We start from the raw sequence: 20,839 nt of genomic DNA, 5'->3' as shown, positions 1-20,839 counted from the left end.
CCAAATTACGTCACCAGATCACCTGGAAAGGACTAATGAATGAAATAAATGCGTGTTTGAAGTGCATGTTTTTGACGATAGAAGTGATCCTCGCGCCGAGAATCTATGATTTAGTTAACTGAAAGATGCTCGAGATAATGCTTTCCGACCTACAGTTTTTTTAGCAAGGAAGCAGACATGTCTGCTAGTCCTTTCACGGAAAAGATCGAATGGGCCCAACAAATTGGCTCTGGAAACAATGGGCACAAAATGATGTACAATTTTGAAGGGTCTCGCGGTATGTGGTTCATTGCGTGAAGTTCAAATCTCAATACAAGGTTTTTACGAATTTGCAACGGTATCGCCTTTGTTGTATTGGTTCAGTGCATCAACTTCTTCCTATATTACAAGAAATTTGTGGGCAGGCTTAGAATTCCTTGGCTTTTGTAGACTTATATACCGTTTAATAATACTGAACTTCCTTGTATGATCAACAGGTGTTATTTGAAGGCGTGCGTGGTGCAAGTTTTACTGGTGACATAGCTATTGATGATTTCAAACTGATGGATGGAACTTGTAATCAACCGGGGTACTGTGACTTTGAAAAAGATGACTGGTGCACATGGACTAATTCTGACAAAGAGGACGTTTTTGATTGGTTAGTTGGCAGCGGTTCCACTCCTTCTAGTTACACCGGGCCGAGTTCTGACCACACTACAGGTTTGTTTTCACCATGGTTGCATAAAAGAACGCTAATGACTGCTACGATAGTGCTCTTCTTCCACCGTTGTGGCCTGATTTTGATTCGTTTTTTGATTCTGCATGGGTACTACCACTACTGCCACTACTACTACTACTACTACTACTACTACCACTACCACTACCACTACCACTACCACTACCACTACCACTACCACTACCACTACCACTACCACTACCACTACCACTACCACTACCACTACCACTACCACTACTACTACGGTCTACTACTACTACCACTACTACTACTACTACTACTACTACTACTACTACTACTACTACTACTACTACTACTACTACTACTACTACTACTACTACTACTACTACTACTACTACTACTACTACTACTACTACTACTACTACTACTACTACTAAGTCACTAACACTAACACTACTACTACTACTACTACTACTACTACTACTACTACCACCACCACCACCACCACCACTGCCACTGCCGTTTCCCCGTTTTTAGTTGCTTTTTCAGTAATTGAACCAAAGCAATAAAATCAAACAGTCTGCAACAATTTTTAGTTACAATATTAACTTTTTTTTTCCTTTTTGTTGGAAGGTCTGGGAATTGGCAAATACATGTTTGTAGAGACTTCTTCCCCAAGAGTACAAGGCGATAAAGCAAGATTGTATAGTGAACGTTTCTTACCGACAAGTCAGCGTGGGAGATGTATAAAGTTTTGGTACCACATGTATGGGAATTCTATAGGCACTCTTAATGTCTTTGTAAAAACAGGAGCAGGAAATAGTTCAGAGACTCTTGTATGGACCTTGTCTGGAAACCAGCTAGATAAGTGGAATTTTGGACAAGCAGCTGTGACAAGCGACAAAAGCGCTTATCAGGTAATAAAATAAAGTAAAATAAAAGGTAAAAGGAAAATAAAATTAATAAGAGGGAAAACTGAGGATATATGTGAAATTTGTGTCTCGCTACAAATGTGCACAATAGACTCCTTTATGTGTACGTTGTGTACAATGTCTTCTCATTGGTTTTCGTGAAGAATCATCAAAAGCGTCTCTAATTGGTGCATTCATGCATGTGCAGTGTTGATGAAGTACGCTTTAATGGGATTGGCAAGAATGCCTTTGAAGTTAAATATAGAGAATAAAAGATTGATTAAACGAAAGGGGAAAGTTTACGTGGCGCTTAAATGGGGTAAGAGTGTAGGCTGCGTAAGGTAAGAATACTTCAAAACGTTCGCGTTACCATTCAACCAATGTTGTGCTCGAACAATATCCACGTGTTTTGAGTTGGTTTTCACCAGCGACGCAATCACAAGCACAAGCAACATAATAATCAGACGCGTTGATTTGCCCTTAATTTGTGCCTTAAATATTAACAAAGGTTACTAGTTGGCAAAGCGCTACCGTTTTCATATGACGCCTTCGCTTATGGTTGAACCGATAGTCAAGACCTCTGACAATGAAATAAAAAAATGCAAAGCAACCATGAATGCCACAGCTCATTCGCAACACGAAGAGCTTCATCACAGCTTTCTTTGCCGGTCCTTAGTTTGATTCTTACCAATGTCATCCTCTCTTAGATTGTATTTGAAGGCGTAAGAGGGAGTAGTTATCAAGGAGACATCGCCATTGATGATATCACATACACAGTCGGCTCTTGTGCAACTCTTCCACATAACGCTGCACCCACAGTACCTCCCACTACTGCAGTGCCAACGTCTGCACCTACAGTACCCCCCAAGGGCTCTTTCGACTGTGACTTTGAAAGAGACTGGTGTAATTGGAAACAAGATTCTAGTGATAAATTCAACTGGACAAGGCATCGTGGAAAGACCGCCTCAGATAGTACTGGGCCAACGGTTGATCACACTTTGAAAACAGGTATATATGTAGTTGAAGATATTCACTCTCTTTGAACATTTCTAACCCCCGTCGTGCTAGTTGAATTTCTGGACGGTCTCTTGACCCATGGAATACCAAAAGACTGGAAATAATTTTTTATCAGCAATTCTGACACAAAGAGCTTTTGCAAAATAACAATGGAGCAACCGTATAAAGTCACAATTATTTAAGATGGTGGCGCCTGGAAAGTTGAAAACAAAACACGCAATTGGGAAATTTATTTGTTTTGGATCCAAGGCTTCCTTTGGAAAACATGTAAACGCATTTGGACGTAAATCTTATTTCCAGTATTTTGAGGTTATTTTGTTGTTTGAGTGGATGTTCACGTTAACTGAAACAAGTACAAATCACGGTTTTCGACAGTTTTGTAAAGTAGCACTCGCGCTACCTAGAGGCTTCGGGGGGGGGGGGGGGGGGGGAATGTTTAAAATAGAACACTCGGAAACGCTGTTTGTCGTGTTTCTGGAACCCAAGAAACAGTTTCCCAGGCAAGGCTGGAGCTCACTCAAATTTTCTTCAAAACGTAAGTTAAAAACTTACGATAAAAATGATTTAAAAGCAATTCCTTTAAATATTGGCATCAGGGTACCGGGCATGGAATGGGAAACTACCCGACTAAGGGGCCTGCCTCCGGGCTCAAACGAAAACCCTGGTAAATAGAATTTAATTTCTGGAAGGAAATTTGGTCCAACGTCCTTTTTTGCCGCCGTGAAGGCATGTGCATATGCTCCATTACGTTGTCTCCTTGCAGCAAATGGTACCTATGCATACATTGAGGTGTCTCCTCAAAGGACTAACGACACTGCTCGACTCATCAGTTCCCCAATCCCTCCCAATTCAAGACCTGGTATGTGTATTTCCTTTTGGTATCACATGTACGGTTCTGACACTGGTGCACTGAACGTGTACACAAAGAACGGGGGCTCTCTGGGGTCCGTCATTTGGAAAAAAACTGGAAGTCAAGGCGATCGATGGAAGTATGGACAAGTGTTTATTAGACCGGTATTAAACTTTCAGGTCAGTAAAGCAGAGTATTTTTTTTGTCGTATTTCTGCTCTATATCTATCGATCCATCTATCTATCCATCCATCCATCCATCCATCCATCCATAATACCGGAAAGGACTTAAACGACTCGAGATTCACTAGAAACGTAATATTAACGAAATTATCTCTTGGAAAGTCTTGTCCTTTGCCTCGCCGAGAAATTAAGAAGCTATTTATGTAAGATTATTCGGTGTTATGCGTAAAACTTGAAATAGATACTTGTACCTATTCATCTTGACCACGATAGGTTCTTTATCCCGGTATTTTACATTGAGGTTGGTGCCTCATGTGACTCGAGTCTTCAAGAAAGTGTTAAAATGCAGCCATTGCATGCGAGTTTAAATGAAGTTGAAAAAATCATTTTGAATTTGTGTAATCTTCAAGTTATTCGAAGTTTGGAGTAACAAATGTCGAAAGTTGCATGCAATATCTTGAATGATGTCCGTTCGCGCACTAGAAAAATAGTCTAATAATTTGATTTCAGATGCCGTAATGATTTAAAAGATTTGTTTCATGTTTATTACCCATTCATCTCTCTCTGATAGCACGAAGAATTGCTAATCATGTGAACAGCGGGCTTGCATAACGGACCTATGCGGAATTTTAAACTGCGGGCTTTTACCTTTTTTCCAGCCCGCCTTTTTAGGAGAACATTGCTTTTGTTTATTTGTGGTGACTTTCGCCTTGTCAGATGTTGAAATATCAAATAGCAATATCTCCAGCAAAGGTAGTGTATGTACAAAGGCCCTGCATGATTTCCTGGGAGGCGGGTTTTGCCTATGGTCTGCGTGCAAAGTGAGATGAGAACTCTTATAAGAGAAAATCCAACTAGCGATCTTGTTGTCTTCAGCCGCGAGCACATTCACGGAGGCCGACAAAAGGAAGTCGAAATCTTCCAATCACTATTTGCCATGCAATCCGATCCGATTAATGGTGGTCAATTTACGGAAACGTTTCTTGCGATTTCAGTTCCCTGTTTGCATGTTATTGAAGGGTGAAGTAAAGCTAATACTTGTCATTGTTGTTTATTAATTCAAGATCGTCTTTGAGGGAGTGCGAGGCACAAATTACCAGGGTGACATAGCCATTGATGATGTTGTCGTTAAAAGTGGATTTTGTCCCCCACTGAAGGAGTGCTCCTTTGAAGATCCTAATTTGTGTGGATGGAGGAATGAGCAGAGGTATACTCCGCAGACAGCCCTGGCCGTGTTGTTAGAAGCTCGGGGACTGTGACTAAACCTTTTGGTTTTCATTGTAACCCAAATTTAGTGGTAACCCTGTTTGAAAGAACTCTGGCCTTACATGCCACTTGTCGTTAGGATTTTCGAATTTTTTTTGTTCATTTAATGATAGATTATTAATTGACACGTCAGAGCTCTCTCGCCTCAATTTCGTTGCCAGGTTGCGGAATAGGGATCTTAAGCAATTACGATAGTGACGGCTACGAGAACGTTGTCTAAGAATCGAGCGACTTTCGCATGACCTTGAAAAAGTGTTTGCAGTTCGTTTCACGGACCAATGTTTCGAAAGATGAAACAAAGCTTCTCCTTATTCCTACTAAGGAAACTTCTAATATGGTTAGTAAACAGTTCGATTGCCCAATCACATTACTGCATTTCAAATGACGTCAAAGCGAAACTTTCCAAACGTTGTTTTCATCCGCGTTCGCTAAGCCAGTGAAAATTCGCGCTTGTTTGTTTTTGTTCGATAAGCCAATTAAATACTTTGAATTTTTTGTTTACGTTCTGTTTTTACGTTTATTTTTCAAGGTCATATGAAAGTCTCTCTATTAGAGTGGTTTTCAATTGAGTGTCGACAGAAATTAGCGAATTGCTTTGGTTTATAATTACTTCACTCAGTGATTGGTTCAAAGTTCTCGTCCCACTTTTTCAACCAATCAGAAGTGAAACCAAAACCAATCATGGCTCGCGTGTGCACATTTTCCCGCGCTTTGTGTCGGCTACGTGTAATAACTTCGATTTTTGATTGGTTTACCGAATTGTCTCCGCCCTTTTTGATTGGTCAAAGTAATAACTTTGGTTTTGGTTTTACGACACTCAATTGAAAACCACTCTATTTCCCGTTATTGTAATAATTTCACGCTGCAATAGCTTACATCCTTTCCCACTTGCCTTCCTTCATACCTGATGATTAGTCTTGCCATGTTTGAAAGCTTTTGGTCAGTTTCAGAAGTTTTACTTATCATTCCAGCTTTGTCATATGCTCCTCGAAATTTGTTATTTCCACTATATTTTACCTCCTTGTGGATTTTGACAAGCAAACTCTTGCTCCCTTTTTGGTAAAATTGTTATTGAAATTTGCTATCAGCGGCTTCTTGCTACGCTTCAGTTCTGGACATAAGTGGTAAAAATGTGTTTCTCAACATTAGACATGAGGCATTGATCTTGTCTTGAAAAAAAATTATGGCTTAAATAAGACTTATCCAGTTTATAGTGTGTAACTTCTTACTGCTTTTTACTTGAAGCTTTGGTGTGGATGACTTTGACTGGACACGGCAAAGCGCTGCGACCTCCAGCTCTGGCACTGGTCCATCGTTTGACCACACGTATGGAACGGCAAGAGGTTACTATATGTACATTGAGACTTCCTTTCCAAGAAAAGCAGGAGACAAGGCCCAGCTGTTGAGTCCAAGTTATCCATCAACAAGCGGCAAATGCTTAAGGTTTTGGTATCACATGTATGGGAGCGATATTGGAACACTTAACATTCGAATCAAGCGAATGGTTCTTGGAAGTCCAACATACTTTTTGCAGTGGTCCAGGTCAGGTGACCATGGAAACCAATGGAGAGTTGGACAGGTAGAGCTGTGCCATTATCATTTATATAATCGCCTCGTGTGCCACTTTTTTGTTCTTACCACATTTTGACGTCATCTGTGATCTATTACTGAACAGACGCACGGCAACATGGAATCTATTTGTTAATTTTATAATGACTTAAAAATTCTCGCGCGCTCATTGGATAATTTTTGTTGTCAATAAGCGGACAGACAGAAATTTATAATTTATGCTATAATGACGCGATATTGCTCACGTCAGATTGAAGTTTCTCGCATTTTTATCTCGCATTCTTCTCGTGCGTGTTTTGACTTATTTTTGAGCCCTCTGCCTTTTTGTTATTGTAAAAAACGACCTCTACGCCTCGTGGATCCACAGCTACTTTGACATTATTATGACGAAATTCATGATCAATAACAGAACAGACGCATGAAAAACTGACACCAATTTGTTAAATAGAGTTAATTTTTTCTCCGAATGTAAACAAAGTGTCCCATAATGCAACAAGTTTTGGGATAAACAAATCGAGTCATTTACTCGTAGGACTGTATCATGCTTCTGTGAACTGGATATCCATTGTTCTTCCTTCCAGTAGGCGCAGTAGGGATTTGCATCGAACGATACTCCAATCGACCTGTTTCTTGCGAACCAGTTTGTTCAGTCGTTCCGACCGAGAAAGAAGATAAGTAATAGCCTTCAAAGGCCAAACAAAATAAAATATGAAATCAAGTTTTAAAAAAAACTAGCCATCGTCGTCATGCGGACTTTGCAGCTTTGTCGAACGTTTTAACACTTGAAAGAAAAAAAAATAAAAAAAAATAAACTAACACAAACCCATTGTTTCGTGAGTTGCGCGCAAGGTAACTTGATCACAGGCGGCCGCTAAAATCGATGCCCCTTTCGATTTTTGCGATTTTACTTGTACAACCAAAAGTACGATAGAAAATTTGAACTTAGCAAAAATATCCCAAAATGTTGGTAACTTTTTGTATTCGCGGCACAAAATCTATGATGTTTTCATGCCGCAAATTTTGTTGCTGATCGCAAATTTTTGTATTGTCAATCGACACTTCCCAAAAACTTCCTTCTGCTCTTCTTAAAAACTGTCTAGCAACATTTATTTACTTTTGCATCAATATTTGTTTTTGCATAAAACAGGCTAACAAAAGCTGTACCTTGCCTAGTTCGCATTTTCGGTGCTATGTTTCTTACGTCAAATCGTATATTTTGAGGTCTCCCATCACGATGCTAACCCCGCCGTACAGGGCTTAGTTCAATGAACTTTCGTCGTGGAAAGCTGTCAGACCCTCAGAGTACACGCTAAGCTTGCTGTAACAGAGAAGTTGAAGGGAACTTCATGTCAGCCTCGCAGCCAATGATTCTCGATTCCCTTTTGTTTTTGTCTGTTTTCTTCCATTTTTTATTGAATTTAGAGAAGACGTTACAAACTACAGATGTTGTTAGTACATTGCTCTTTGAGCCCGAACCAAAAGAATATAGACGACATCACCCACTAAAAGCTTAATAAATTACTGCACCACTACTCATCACCTCTACCCAACGTTGCTCAAACAGATTGATGTAAAGCAGAAGCTCGTGAACTTGAAGCGTGTAACTTGCAACTCTTTTCCTTAGAACAAAGCTGGAGATTTTTGGGACACCCATTTTATGCCCAAATATGGACAAAAGTAAGATCGACGCTCACGCGCTGGAAAATGCGCGAGTTAGGTTACACCCAAAAAAGGAAAGAACCCCAGCTGTGAACCGGAGTTAAAACCTTCAAGGTCATGGGCTTCTGTGTAAGGCTATTACGATAAAAATGTGAAAAAGTACTGGAAAATTCCGGTAAGGGGACCCCTTAACAAGTAATAAATGTTGCTCCACGAGTGAAAGCAGGGGTTTCCATTCTTCATCTTGACGACCAAGTTTATCGTCACTTCTTCTACCGCTGACCGTTTGGCTCAGTTGGTTGAGCATCGGACTACCGTGGGGGGAGGGGGTGAGTTCAACTCTACCCGGACCAACACTCAGGGTCTTTAAAAATAAACACGTATATATTGTTATCACTTTACCGGGCATTGTGGCTCATTTTGCAGGCTAAAATGGAGAATATTTATTTTAGCCCGCTAAAAATAAAGCTTTAGCTTTCATATTGTCAAACTTGGATCATTCAAAAGTTATGAATTTTATTTAACAAGCGCCAATCACACAGTGTAATTGTCAGTGACACAGCTCAGCGAGTTATTTTTTGCGGTTACCAGTTGCCCTTCGGAAGTCGTGTCAATTACAACAAAAGTTTTGTTTTATCCAACGCACGAACCAGCGAATTCATTAAACAAATCCAATGGTTTTCTTTGTTTTTATCTGCTGGCAGGTGACCATCCGATCAGTTACTAACTTCCAGATAGTATTTGAAGGAATAAGAGGCCTTGGTTTTCGTGGTGATATAGCAATCGATGACGTGGAGTTGATGGATAACGTGTGCCCACCTCCAGGTGACTGCAATTTTGAGGCAGGCTCATGCACTTGGACTAATGTACAAAGCACAGATGACTTTGATTGGCTGCGAGGGAGTGGCTCAACACCAAGTGTCAACACTGGTCCGTCTGTGGACCATACGACTAATACAACTGGGGGTAAGATAATGCCGCATGTTATACATCTGATAGAAGTCAACTCTTTTTGTGGACGCCTCTGTTTTAACGTGTTTCAAGACTGGCGGACATCTTAAAATTCCTTTCATTGGAAATGCAGTGACGGGTTAATGCAGATCAATGCTGCTCCAGGGTCACTGTCTACCTGTTGCAATGCTTAAAGTTCGCCTAAAGAGGCTATTTCATGCAAAATAATGTAATTTCATAACGCCCAAAATGCCCAAAAAGTAGACCTAAACGTTGCAATAACAACTTAAAACTGTTGAAGAACATAAAAGAAAAAAAGCAAAAGGAAAGATAGGCATGGATGGACAAATGGACAAGATTGAAGCGGATAACATTTGCCAATGGGTAATCTTGAAAACAATCGTCCCGACGTTTTTCACGTTTATGGCAAATCGCTTCAAGTAAGGTCGTTTTTGCTCAGAGTCATTTTGTTTGTGATGTAACGATAATCTTATCAGTAGAGGAATTCCACATTTCTATTTTCGAGTTAGAGTGGTTTTCAATGGAGTGTCGAAAGTAATTAGCGAATCGCTTTGGTTTTGCATTACTTCACTCAGTGATTGGTTCAAGGTTCCCGTGCCACTTTTTCAACCAATCGGAAGTGAAACCCAAACCAGTCGTGGCTCGCGCGTGCATGTTTTCCCGCGCTTTTTGTCGACTACGTGTAATTACTTCAAGTTTTGATTGGTTTACTGGATGTCTCCGTCCTTTTTGATTGGCCAAAGTAAAGTAATTACTTTGGTTTTGGTTTTACGACACTCATTTCAAAACCGCTCTATAAACTCGTGATTTACTAAATATTTTCCCTACACACCTTACCTACCTTTTGCGGTAAGAGCAACCGAGGAGAGAGTTTTTGTTGTCTATAGTTTTATTAGCTCGAAACGTGGTATCTGTGCAATGGCGATATTGATGCCCTCTTTACTCCACTCCTTTGGTCAGAGTTCCGTTTTACACGTATTCAAAGCTTAGAGGAAAGTAGAAACAAGTGTTTTAGAGACAGAAGACATGACAGCGCACTAACGGCTTGAGCTTTGCTTGTTTTGTCAAGTCAGTACGCAGCTATTTCGAAGGCCCATGGGATGATGGGATGTCTCCAGGACAAAGATAATAAAATGAAAGCCCTGCATGAAAACCGTCGCGAAACGTCCCCTCACGCTCGCAGTCAAAAAGTGTACCTCTCTCTTAACTTCCCAAGTAGACGTAACCTTAACCTTTTCACCGCCATAAATGCCATTGACACTTAAAGACTTAACTCGGTATAATGCCAGACGATTTTACTCGTCAATGGGGAAGCCCTCGGCGGTGAAAAGGTTAAATCCTAAATCTAAGCTATTAGTTGCCCTAACTCTAGTGCTAAACTAATTGTTTTTAATAGGTAGTCTAAAGTAAAGTAAAGTAAAGTAAAGCAACCATATTTAACGTCGATAACTCGTAACAGTAATTCAACTGACAAACCTGAGGTCGACGGTGCGCTCATTTTACTCCCCCCTCTCCATCAGTGCTCCGTTTTACGGGAATTTAAAGCTACTTAGCTACACGGAAAGGAAAGAAGTCGAAACAAGGATGCGAGATCCGGGAATCGAACTCAGGACCTCTTGCACCAAGGCCGCGCACTAACCGACTGTGCCATCCTTGCTCCTATAGTCTAGGCTTGGATTTGTTTAAAAACTTCCATTAAGCAGGAGAAACTTGTCATACTACAGTCCTGGCTCCATTTGTTCATATACCGGGTAACTTTATCCAGTGGATAAGTCACTACCCAGAGTGTAAACGATACTCCACGTTTAACGTTGCGAGGGGTTTTCGTACATGCCTTTACTCAAATGTGGTAAGAGTGCGCACGTCCACGATCATGTGAGCGAATACAAAAATCTTTGCACCTATGGAAACTGTCGGATAGGGTCTTATCCACTGGATAAATTTACGTGACCTTTGAACGACTGCTCCCTGGACATAATAGAGCCTTCTCCAAAATGGTAGCCGAAAATTCAAATAAGCTAAAATAAAAAAACTAATACCAGAAATAGAAAGAGCACCTTTACTTTAGTAACCCTGCAAAGTTTCGGCGTATCAGGTGCAACATCAGCTGAGAAAATATAAGATTTACAAACGTTTGAATGACTGGGGCTATGGCGTATACCTACGTCTGTACATTTTCTCAGCGGATATAACGCCTAATACGCTGAAACTTTGCAGGCTTGCTAAAGTCAAGGTGCTCTTTCTATTTCTGACATGAGTTTCTCATTCAGTTCAATTTTAACTCATTCAAATCTGTTGCCGCTATTTTGGACAAGGGTCTATTGCAAGGGAGTGGTTCGCGAAAAATAAGGCTTTGCGCAACTCAAAACACATCACGTTGGAAACGTTGGAATCCAACCCTTAGCACAATGGAGCATTACATCCCATACGGATCCACTCGAAGGAACGATTGTATTGTAAAGGACTACGTGATAAATCGGGTTTTACGACCATAATGTTTCTCTTTTTTTTTCTTAGGATACTACATGTTTATTGAAACATCAAGTCCCCGCCAGTCTAATGACAAAGCTCGTCTCGAGTCTGAAGAGTTCCAGCCCACAGGTTCCTCAGGTCGCTGCTTAAAATTCTGGTATCACATGTATGGTAGCGCCATTGGAAACTTAAATGTTTGGATGAGCAGCAATGGTTCAACAGGAATGATCTGGACCCTGGCTGGCAATCAATACAACCGATGGAGGTATGCACAGGCGCCTGTCGGAAGCAGCAGTGTGTATCAGGTAAGAAGGAAAACTGCCTAAAGCACACCCAACCCCTAGCTCGCTCCTTTCTTTCTTAAAAAGTATTTAACAGCTAAACTAAATCTGAGAAAAAAAAATTTCTTAGCGAAATCGTAGATTTTTGGTTTCGTGACCGATAGTTGGCCAATGACAACGCACGTCCCGTGTGACAGATGGATGAGGCTTCGTATCAACGAAGGGAATCTTGCATATCGAGGAGTGTGTCATCTGAGTGTCGAAATACGAACAACGAGCAGCTTGAACAAAGCCATTTACATCCTCATTTAACATATTTTGTTGTCTAATCCGTTCTGCAGTGAAATGACAACGAAATTAATAATTTCGAACAAGCATCAGTGAAGAAGCGGCGCAAGTGTTCGGAAGAGGGCATCTCGGTAATGGACTCACTCGGAGGACGACAATAATAAATTTTGTTAGAGTACGTGTGAAAGGGGATGCAATCGAATGCCAACTCATGGCAGAGAACCTTCAGATACGTCTTATAAAACCAAGGAGTGGCGTTAGTGCATCCAAAAATAGTGGACAAGCCGATTAGCGGACCGTCGCCAACAGCGCTTCTTTCTGGAGTCTTAAAGCACTTTCCTTTTGGCAGAAGTGTCCAGCAAAACTCTTCAGTTTGCAAAGAAAATAAACAATTTGAAGGACTACTTGCATGACAATCTCTTGCATTCTTTTGGAGGAGTATATGTCATCCTCAAAGTGTGTTAATTTGAAGGCGTTGTACAGTTAGACCTTCCAAATGCCTCGTATGGCCGGTCAGTTCTGCCAAATGGAAAGCGTTCCTAGTTCACGCTGCGATCACAGCTGCCTATTCCGCAATCACTAGTCATTTATGGAAAACGTCATTGAAACCCTTGTGAAATCCTCAAGACGTTAGCACTTCACATGCATTACACTTTCGTGACTGCGCCAGATATTTACAGTTGACATTACACACTGAATGAAATTGATTTTTTCCCAAACGCCTGATGCTCGCCCTCTGCTGTTAACGTTGTTTAAATTTCCACTATGTAACATAAACGGAAGCACTTTCATCCAAAAGCCTTTTGTTTTTCTTATTTTGTCCCTAAGGTCATTTTTGAAGGAGTCCGTGGTCTAGGCTACTCAGGCGATATTGCCATCGATGACGTTCAGTTCACTGTGGGTAATTGTCCAGTTCTCCCACAAAATGCAAAGCCTTTGAATCCCTGGACACCGCCTGCAGTTTCAACTGTGGCACCTACCACTGTGATAACGCCAGGTATGTATCAACATTCTGTGGCGAAAGACCGCTATTCTTGCGTTTTTTGGTGGTCCGCATGATTTCTAGTGTATTTTTTTTAGTCTTTGAAAAAAATTAATATATGCTTATTTATTCCAAATTGCACGTGAAAAATCATGTGAATACTTATTAGTAATATTGTTGTTTTGCACCCACGTGACACGGCGTTAATGCTGGTTTAGTTCCTTGCAAAGAGACAGGTTATTGTTCTTGCAGCGTGAAGTCGGGTGCAAACCATCAATACATGAAAAAATCGAGATGGTTAAGCAGAAGCAACGCACGCATATCACGCAATCACGGAAAAATTGCGCCATGAATTGCGCCTTCCACGGCTTGCATTTGATTGGCGATCAATACAAAAATGCCACCTTCATCTCACTATTTTTTTTTTTTCGAATGCATACTGCTAGTCTTCATCAGGCGATGAGGTCGACTGGTTACGGGTCACCTTTTAAGCAGGATGCTCCGCTCTGATTGGTGCATTTTCGATCCAAACATCACTTATTATTATTGTACTTCACCACGATGAATATCAGCAACTTTTTTTACGACATTAATGGAATAAAGTTTGCCCTTTTCTTCACCTTGGTATTGCAAGAAGCTTCTATCGTTTTTTCGAGTCTAAGGCTTGAGCCTGCGATTCAATCGAAACCCAGGACCTGGTCAGCGGTCAACTTAAAAAAAAAATCTAGCTGACCTCGGTGAGCTCTAAACTTGAGCCCTAGGTGTGGTCACGTAATACTGGTCACACTGGCATACCTGGAGGGATGAACGCACTTAAGGTCAAAACAAAATTTTCTGGCACATATGGCTTACCATATTTTCTTACCCATGGTGTTCCGCGCGCGCGCCGGAGGACCAATTTTCCATCAGCTTTCTTTGGCGTGTGATTCCATTGCGTTTTCATGATTCAAAAGGGCTGAAATTCATCACAGTTGTTGTCTTAAACCTTAGCTCCGTCCATATATGACTGCAAATTCGAGAAGAACATGTGCACGTGGACTCAAGCACTGGATGACAAATTCAACTGGACAAGACAACAAGGAACAACAGCGTCTCGAAATACTGGACCTGCTACAGACCATACAACTGGTGGCTCTGCTGGGTACTATGTGTATATTGAGACATCGTCTCCTCGCCAAGCAAACGACACAGCACGCATCGAGAGTGCCACGATACCTGCCACCCAACAGAAGTGCTTACAGTTTTGGTACCACATGTATGGGGCGGATGTTGACACCCTGAACGTTTACACCAAGATCAACAACCAACTTGGTGCCCCCGTGTGGACATTGAGTGGTACTCAGGGCGACAAGTGGTGGCATGCGGTTGTTCAGCTGACCGTGTCGTCCAAATTTAAGGTAACGAGGTTGTAGATGAAAGTCATATATTTGAACTGCGGAGAGAATGCATGTTAAGTCTTGAAAATGAGTGATTCTTAACCAGAAGAGAAAGGAAAGTCTAAAAAATTCAGACCTTATCAGAATTTGAACCTATGACCGTTGCGTTACCTTTGCAGCTATAAAGCCAGCTGGCCGCGAGGAGCTGGTTACTTTCTGAGTTTATGAGTTTATTATTAAACACGGAGAAGGTGGATGTTTATGAAGTATATAAGAATAAATCATATATTTGAAATCGTCATCGCAGTTACGAAACAGTACTCGTAACTGGCTCATCTGGTTGCAGGGATGGCGCAGTGCAGAGAGCACTCGCCTCCCACCGATGTGGCTCAGGTTCGATTCCCAGACTAGGCGTCATGTTTGGGTTGAGTTTGTTGGTTCTCTACTCTCTGCACCGAGAGGTTATTCTCCGGGTACTCCGGTTTCCCCTCTCCTCAAAAACCAACGTTTGACTTGATTTGCTTTCATTGTCAATTTCATTTTACAGTGTCCCCAATTAGTGCTCCAGCGCTAGAACGACTAGACACATTCCTTTCCTTTTCCTTTCCTTTTAGTTCATTTCCCTCCTCTCCATTTTTTTGCTGCAAGCAACAAAGAATAGCTTTAGTGCACTTCAGTGGTTATTGGCAACAAAACTATAGCATTATTTTTGGTCTTCGATGACGCAAAGACGTCTTTTAGTGTTTTGAAGTTTTACTAAAATAGCGTGACACTGCCCCTTTAAAGTGCACCTAAACTCAAGTATTTTTCGTTCCTAATATAAACCTACCCGCCCAAAGCAAACATATATCACCATTGTCGCCCAGAATTTTGCTTTTTCTGTGCCCTGCAAGCCACGTAAGCTTGGCAAAACTAGCAGTAATTTGGACCCACGACCGTGATGTGAGAGGCATGGGTCTATCCTCGATTTTACGTCACAAACTGCATTGGATTCCTGTTTTCAAAGAAATTTTGCATTGCAAAGCAGTTGGTGACGTAAAATCGAGAATAGACCCATGCCTCTCACATCACGGTCGTGGGTCCAAATTAGTGCTAGTTTTGATAACTTTGCGCGTCTTGCCCGGTAGATAAAATGCGACTTTTTGAGGTTAGTTAAGAATGGTAAAACATGCATGTTTGCTTTTTTTGGGGAGATTAATATTGTAGACGAAAATAGTTGTATTTATGTACCCTTAACGAGTATATGACACAGACAGTTCAAAAGCATATATACGAAACAAATTCCTTTATGCGAATCAGAAACGGCTATAATATTTGCCCCTGAGTATTGTGATTCGTGTTGTTAACGTAATTCGAGGGAAACACACGATCAAACCCATTTCATCAGACAGTGCGTGAGGGGAAGGCGAACTGTCATTATAAAAGCAACCTTGGTGAAAACTTCTGAATAAGTTAGGGTTACTTTTAATGCCAAATCAATGAAAGATTAGGGTATATTCGTTATTTCTTTGACATAGTATGGGCTACCCTATTTTCCATGTGGAAACATAGACCATGAGCTGTGATCTGAATTTTCAGTTTACGGCTTAAGTCTTAGAATCAATATGAGCAAGAGATCTGCATTGGTACTTAGAATGACAAGCCGTCTGCTGACCGGACGCGACTGAAAAAACATCTGACTGAAAGTTGACTGTAGCTTTTGGGGAAATAGAGGATGAATCAATGGACCTTTTTCGAATTCTCACTGCTGGACTGGATCTAGCATGGAATTCGAGGCTAATGCGGGCAAATCTTTTCACACAGAAATTGATTTGCCCGCATTAGCCTCCATTTCATGCTAGATCCAGTCCAGCCGTGAGAATTGGACAATGGTTTATTTGTATTGCTTATAGGGGAATCTTTTCATTTTTGCCTCATGAGCATAAGCCAATCGTTTTCTAATTTATCGTCCAAAAAATCATTACAGAATATTGAAAGTTCATTGCATAATGAGCTATCACTGAAACTGAGCGCAATGCACCAAATAATATCGGAGTAATGACGCTTTGAAAAATCGAAATTTTCGAAAATGTCTGGGCTCATTAGCGCTTTTGCCACCCAAGAATAGGCCATTTTACAGTCGTTTGCTCAGCGACCTAGCCTATGAATGGCTGCGAGGCTGCCGGTGACCTTGTATTGATACAGGCCCCACTGCTTTTAGCATGTAAATTGTGTTGTCACCGGCAGCCTCGCTTCCATTCTTAGGCCAGGTAACTTGGCTACAACTGTAAAATGGTCTATTTATCAGTTTTTGATGCCTCATAACACGCTCGTTATCAAAGGCAAAAGGCTTAAAATTAGAGATTTAGCTAAGTTTAATACGTTCTTTTACCTTTTGAAGTCAATTTGTGAATAGCACCATGCCTTCTAACCTGAAACTCATATTAATGAGATAAAAGTGTAAACAATGACTGTATAAGCTGATTCCAGCAGGAAATTGACCGAAGGCAGGACTAAATTTAAACATTTTATTATAACTGGAGTTAAAAATAGCGCAGGAAACGTGATTTGAAGCATGGCATTTAAAAGAAAATAAAGAGAAAAGTCTATTATTATTATTATTTTTGTAAATTCACAACTGCATTTTTTCACTCCTGTTTTTTCCACAGGTTGTTTTTGAAGGTCGAAGAGGTGTTAGCTGGGCTGGTGATATTGCACTCGATGACATTTCTCTTCAAGATGGACAATGCCCCGACCAACTCCTGTGTTCATTTGAGAATCCCAGGATTTGTGGCTGGACGAACGTTCATGGAGACAACTTTGACTGGACAAGGTCTAATGGATTTACAAGCAGCATCGGCACTGGACCATCTTTTGACCATACCACAGGAACACGAAATGGTGGGTTCTGTTTACCTCTTAAGTCTTATCATGTTGCCGCACATATAGACAAGCGTACATGATGTAGCTATTTGCGATCCAAAGAGATTTAGAAAAAAACGATCGCGTTTGCCTCCTGTTAGACGGTCACTGTTTTTTTCTCTAGTTAAAGTTTGAGCAGTCTTGTATAGAAGAGAATACAAATGATCAGAACAATGTTAAGAAATCTAAGTGGCAGGGGCATACACTGACTTGCGTGCTAGAGTTGACTTCGTGACCATTGCAGACTTACTTTGTAGCAAGGAAGACTTGAATGTGTAACATCCACATCCAACTAAGGCTTAAACACGTAATATTCGCTTGCAGGCTACTACATGTACATCGAGACTTCTTCACCTCGCAGCAAAGGTCACAAGGCTTGGCTAGTCAGCCCTCAGTATAAATCAACTAATGGAAGATGCCTTCAGTTCTGGTACCATATGTACGGTACTACCATCGGTGGCCTCAACGTTCTTTTTCTGCAGAACGGAACTAGGACGTCTCCCATTTGGAGTCTCTCTGGTAACCAAGGAAACTTGTGGAGAATGGCTCAAGTTACTCTAAAGAGTCTCGTTGACTTCAAAGTGAGTGTTCAATTCAGCTTCCATAATAAACTATTTACATCACATTTCTCGTGCTGGTGTAGTCAAAGCAAGTTGTTTATTGGATGATGAATTTATTTTTGATTTTGCCTTGTTACAGGTCATCTTTGAAGGTGTCACTGGGACGAGCTACTCCGGAGACATTGCAATTGATGATGTAGAGATCATGGATGGAGCCTGCCCACGTCCAGGTATGCAACCAAATTCGCTTTGCGGTAGACGATAGAAAAACGCACGCTAATCTGCGGGTGTAACTGCGTGTTTTGCTGAGGGTCCTATGGCCTGTCCCTAGCAAATCATCAAAATTCTGTATTCTTTTGAGCATCTTTCCGGCCTCATTTTGAATGACGTCGCTAAATTGGGAATTCATGTACATCCTTAGTAATTTTTCTTAAGAAATAAGGTCTCAGTAATGAAAGGTATAATGATGTCTCTCAGGATGTAGTCACTCAGGCTTCAAATCGCGAAGTTTCGACCGCTTACTGCTGGTTTTGGCGATAAGGTCGACTGGCGGTTGCACGCTATTGTATGTATCTTCTCTCTTTTCTTGAAGGTGACTGCACTTTTGAGAAAGGAAAGTGTACATGGATCAATTCTCTGAACGTTGTTGATGATGAATTTGACTGGAAAAGAGGAAGCGGTAGCACCCCAAGCTCATTAACGGGCCCCAGTACGGATCATACAACAGGAACAGCGAATGGTTAGTATTTGAAGTACAATCATAGTTGAATAAGTTGCACGAGAAGCAGAGTTGCCTAACCTCAGGTTAGCACTGACCAAAAATGGGTCGCTGTTTAGAGCGATTTTCAATTGAGTGTCGCAAGTAATCAGCGAATTGCTTTGGTTTTCTATTACTTCAGTGATTGGTTCAAAGTTCTCGCGCCACTTTTTCAACCAATCAGAATTGAAACCAAAACCAATCGTGGCTCGCGCGTGCACATTTCCCCTCGCTTTGTGTCAGCTACGTGTAATTACTTCGAGTTTTGATTGGTTTACTGGATTGTCTCTGTCCTTTTTGATTTGCCAAAGTAATTACGGAGACACCATGTATTTCAGAGCTCAGTTTTGAACAAAAGGCTATACCAGATGCTGAAACATTGCTATTAACCTATCAACTTGATCGAGCTTGTTGGTCAGCTAATGAATTAAATCAATCGCTCACTGACGCCAAAAAAATCAAACTCCAAATTAAAAAAAAAATGATTATTTGTTTCAAGTGAAAGACAGAACAATTATTACTCTAATTTAAAGATATCAACACATTTCATAGCAACAGCAGAGCCATTTACACCAGGCATCCCCAAACAATTGCATGCAAGTGAATCAGATACATAATTAGTATCACCCAACAAGTGGACTAATGCGAATCCTGCATTTTAATTGGCTACGCTACTAGAGGACTATTAATAATAGTCCTCCAGTAGCGAAAAACGTGACGCCTTCTTTCGTTGTATTCCCAAATAAACTTGAACTTGCATTTGCTAACTTTATTATTGCCTTTTCTGTCCGACTAGTTGGGTGATGCTAAAACAAATGGAGCCTTAGCCCTCAAGGTCCACGGGTCAATAGACCCATTACACTCAATGTCCAAACAAAAGATTTTGCCCGTCGAACCTCTCATTGAGTGTGAGGCTGGACGGGCAAAGACAATGCAAAGACAAAGTCTTTATTCCCCACGGACTCCAAAATGGCCGCCGCGTGATAAAGGTGAATGGCCCATTCGGCTTCGCCTTGAGGTCTATTGACCCGTAGCCCCGCAAGGGCTACGGGTAAAATTGTTAAATAGAAGTATCTCAGATTTCATGAAACATGTAATCATCATTTTCTGTTCTTTTTAAAATTTAATTATGTTGCACTATTCCCTTCCTGTCGCAACTCGTATACTGGTATCCGGAATGTATTTTAGCCACACTTTATCGTATCACATTTTAGAGATAAAAGTAACACTTGTAAATAATTTGATCGACATGTCACAGGTAATATGACATGTACTTAAACATAAAAACATTGAGAAAAAAAAAGAAAGAGAATGATATGTTTGACGGTTAAGTCAAACGAAATTATAGATTGAGACTGTTTTCCAAGTATAATAGGTTGGACACTTTCCTTGCTATCCTTAGTTTTCCTCATTCATTCACATTCGGAAGTAACTTTCTCGAGTATCCACGCAAGCCCTTGACTTGCTATTAGCAACTTCTAGTCTTAATTGGAATAATGAGATCTTCTTTTTTTCTTTTCTTTGGTTTTGTTTTTGTTGGGTAAAGACAACAAAGACTGCAGTTTGTTTCTTAGTGATAAGGCTTTGTTATTCAAATCAGCCAGCTGCAGGCTGTATCGAAGTGATGTAATAATGAGTGAGGCCTAAACCTAGGCAAATTCGTTGGGACACAAACGCAATCTTCAAGCAATCATCTAAAAACAAACTGTGTTGCACGTGAAAATGGGCTATTATTCCTTCCCCTATCCCTCCTCATTCAACACGGAGTTTGATTTACACGGAGTTTGAGCAAAGAACAATGAATCATTTATTTACTATATTTACTTTAAAACCGTTTCATACCTATCCAGTTACAGGATAGTTCGCCTGCATTGTACAACGTGAACAAGACGGAATAATCGCGAAATACTTGTATATTTTGGGAATGACGTTCTCGTTGCCGTAGCCGTCGTCTTTGCTTCAACTCCCTAATGTTGAATGTCCAAAACTTCATCATCTTGAGTGTCTTCAGTTTAGTTTGGGTTAACATTGTTTGAAGCAGAAGGGTTGATGTAAAGGTACGAGGTAACGGGGAACGAGAGCCTTGTACGGGAGTATCCCAATGTAATTTGTCTTAAGAT

General features: G+C 40.8%; 1 protein-coding gene across 1 annotated transcript in view; it reads left to right on the top strand.

Annotated features, from left to right (window-relative positions):
• LOC138000759 (MAM and LDL-receptor class A domain-containing protein 2-like) overlaps window positions 1–20,839 on the top strand; it is a 219,297-nt gene that overhangs the window by 43,835 nt on the left and 154,623 nt on the right. Inside the window, exons 22-35 of the mRNA XM_068847403.1 lie at window positions 477–699; window positions 1,310–1,593; window positions 2,295–2,595; window positions 3,368–3,633; window positions 4,701–4,843; window positions 6,148–6,481; window positions 8,835–9,096; window positions 11,620–11,879; window positions 12,972–13,140; window positions 14,116–14,522; window positions 17,150–17,381; window positions 17,727–17,983; window positions 18,102–18,192; window positions 18,555–18,701. Of these exons, the coding sequence (XP_068703504.1) occupies window positions 477–699; window positions 1,310–1,593; window positions 2,295–2,595; window positions 3,368–3,633; window positions 4,701–4,843; window positions 6,148–6,481; window positions 8,835–9,096; window positions 11,620–11,879; window positions 12,972–13,140; window positions 14,116–14,522; window positions 17,150–17,381; window positions 17,727–17,983; window positions 18,102–18,192; window positions 18,555–18,701 (3,376 nt within the window). The remainder of the gene's footprint in view (window positions 1–476; window positions 700–1,309; window positions 1,594–2,294; window positions 2,596–3,367; window positions 3,634–4,700; window positions 4,844–6,147; window positions 6,482–8,834; window positions 9,097–11,619; window positions 11,880–12,971; window positions 13,141–14,115; window positions 14,523–17,149; window positions 17,382–17,726; window positions 17,984–18,101; window positions 18,193–18,554; window positions 18,702–20,839) is intronic.

This window comes from Montipora foliosa, chromosome 1, assembly GCF_036669935.1.
Source record: "Montipora foliosa isolate CH-2021 chromosome 1, ASM3666993v2, whole genome shotgun sequence".
Lineage (NCBI taxonomy): Eukaryota > Metazoa > Cnidaria > Anthozoa > Scleractinia > Acroporidae > Montipora > Montipora foliosa.
This window is presented reverse-complemented; position numbering and strand designations above follow the sequence as displayed.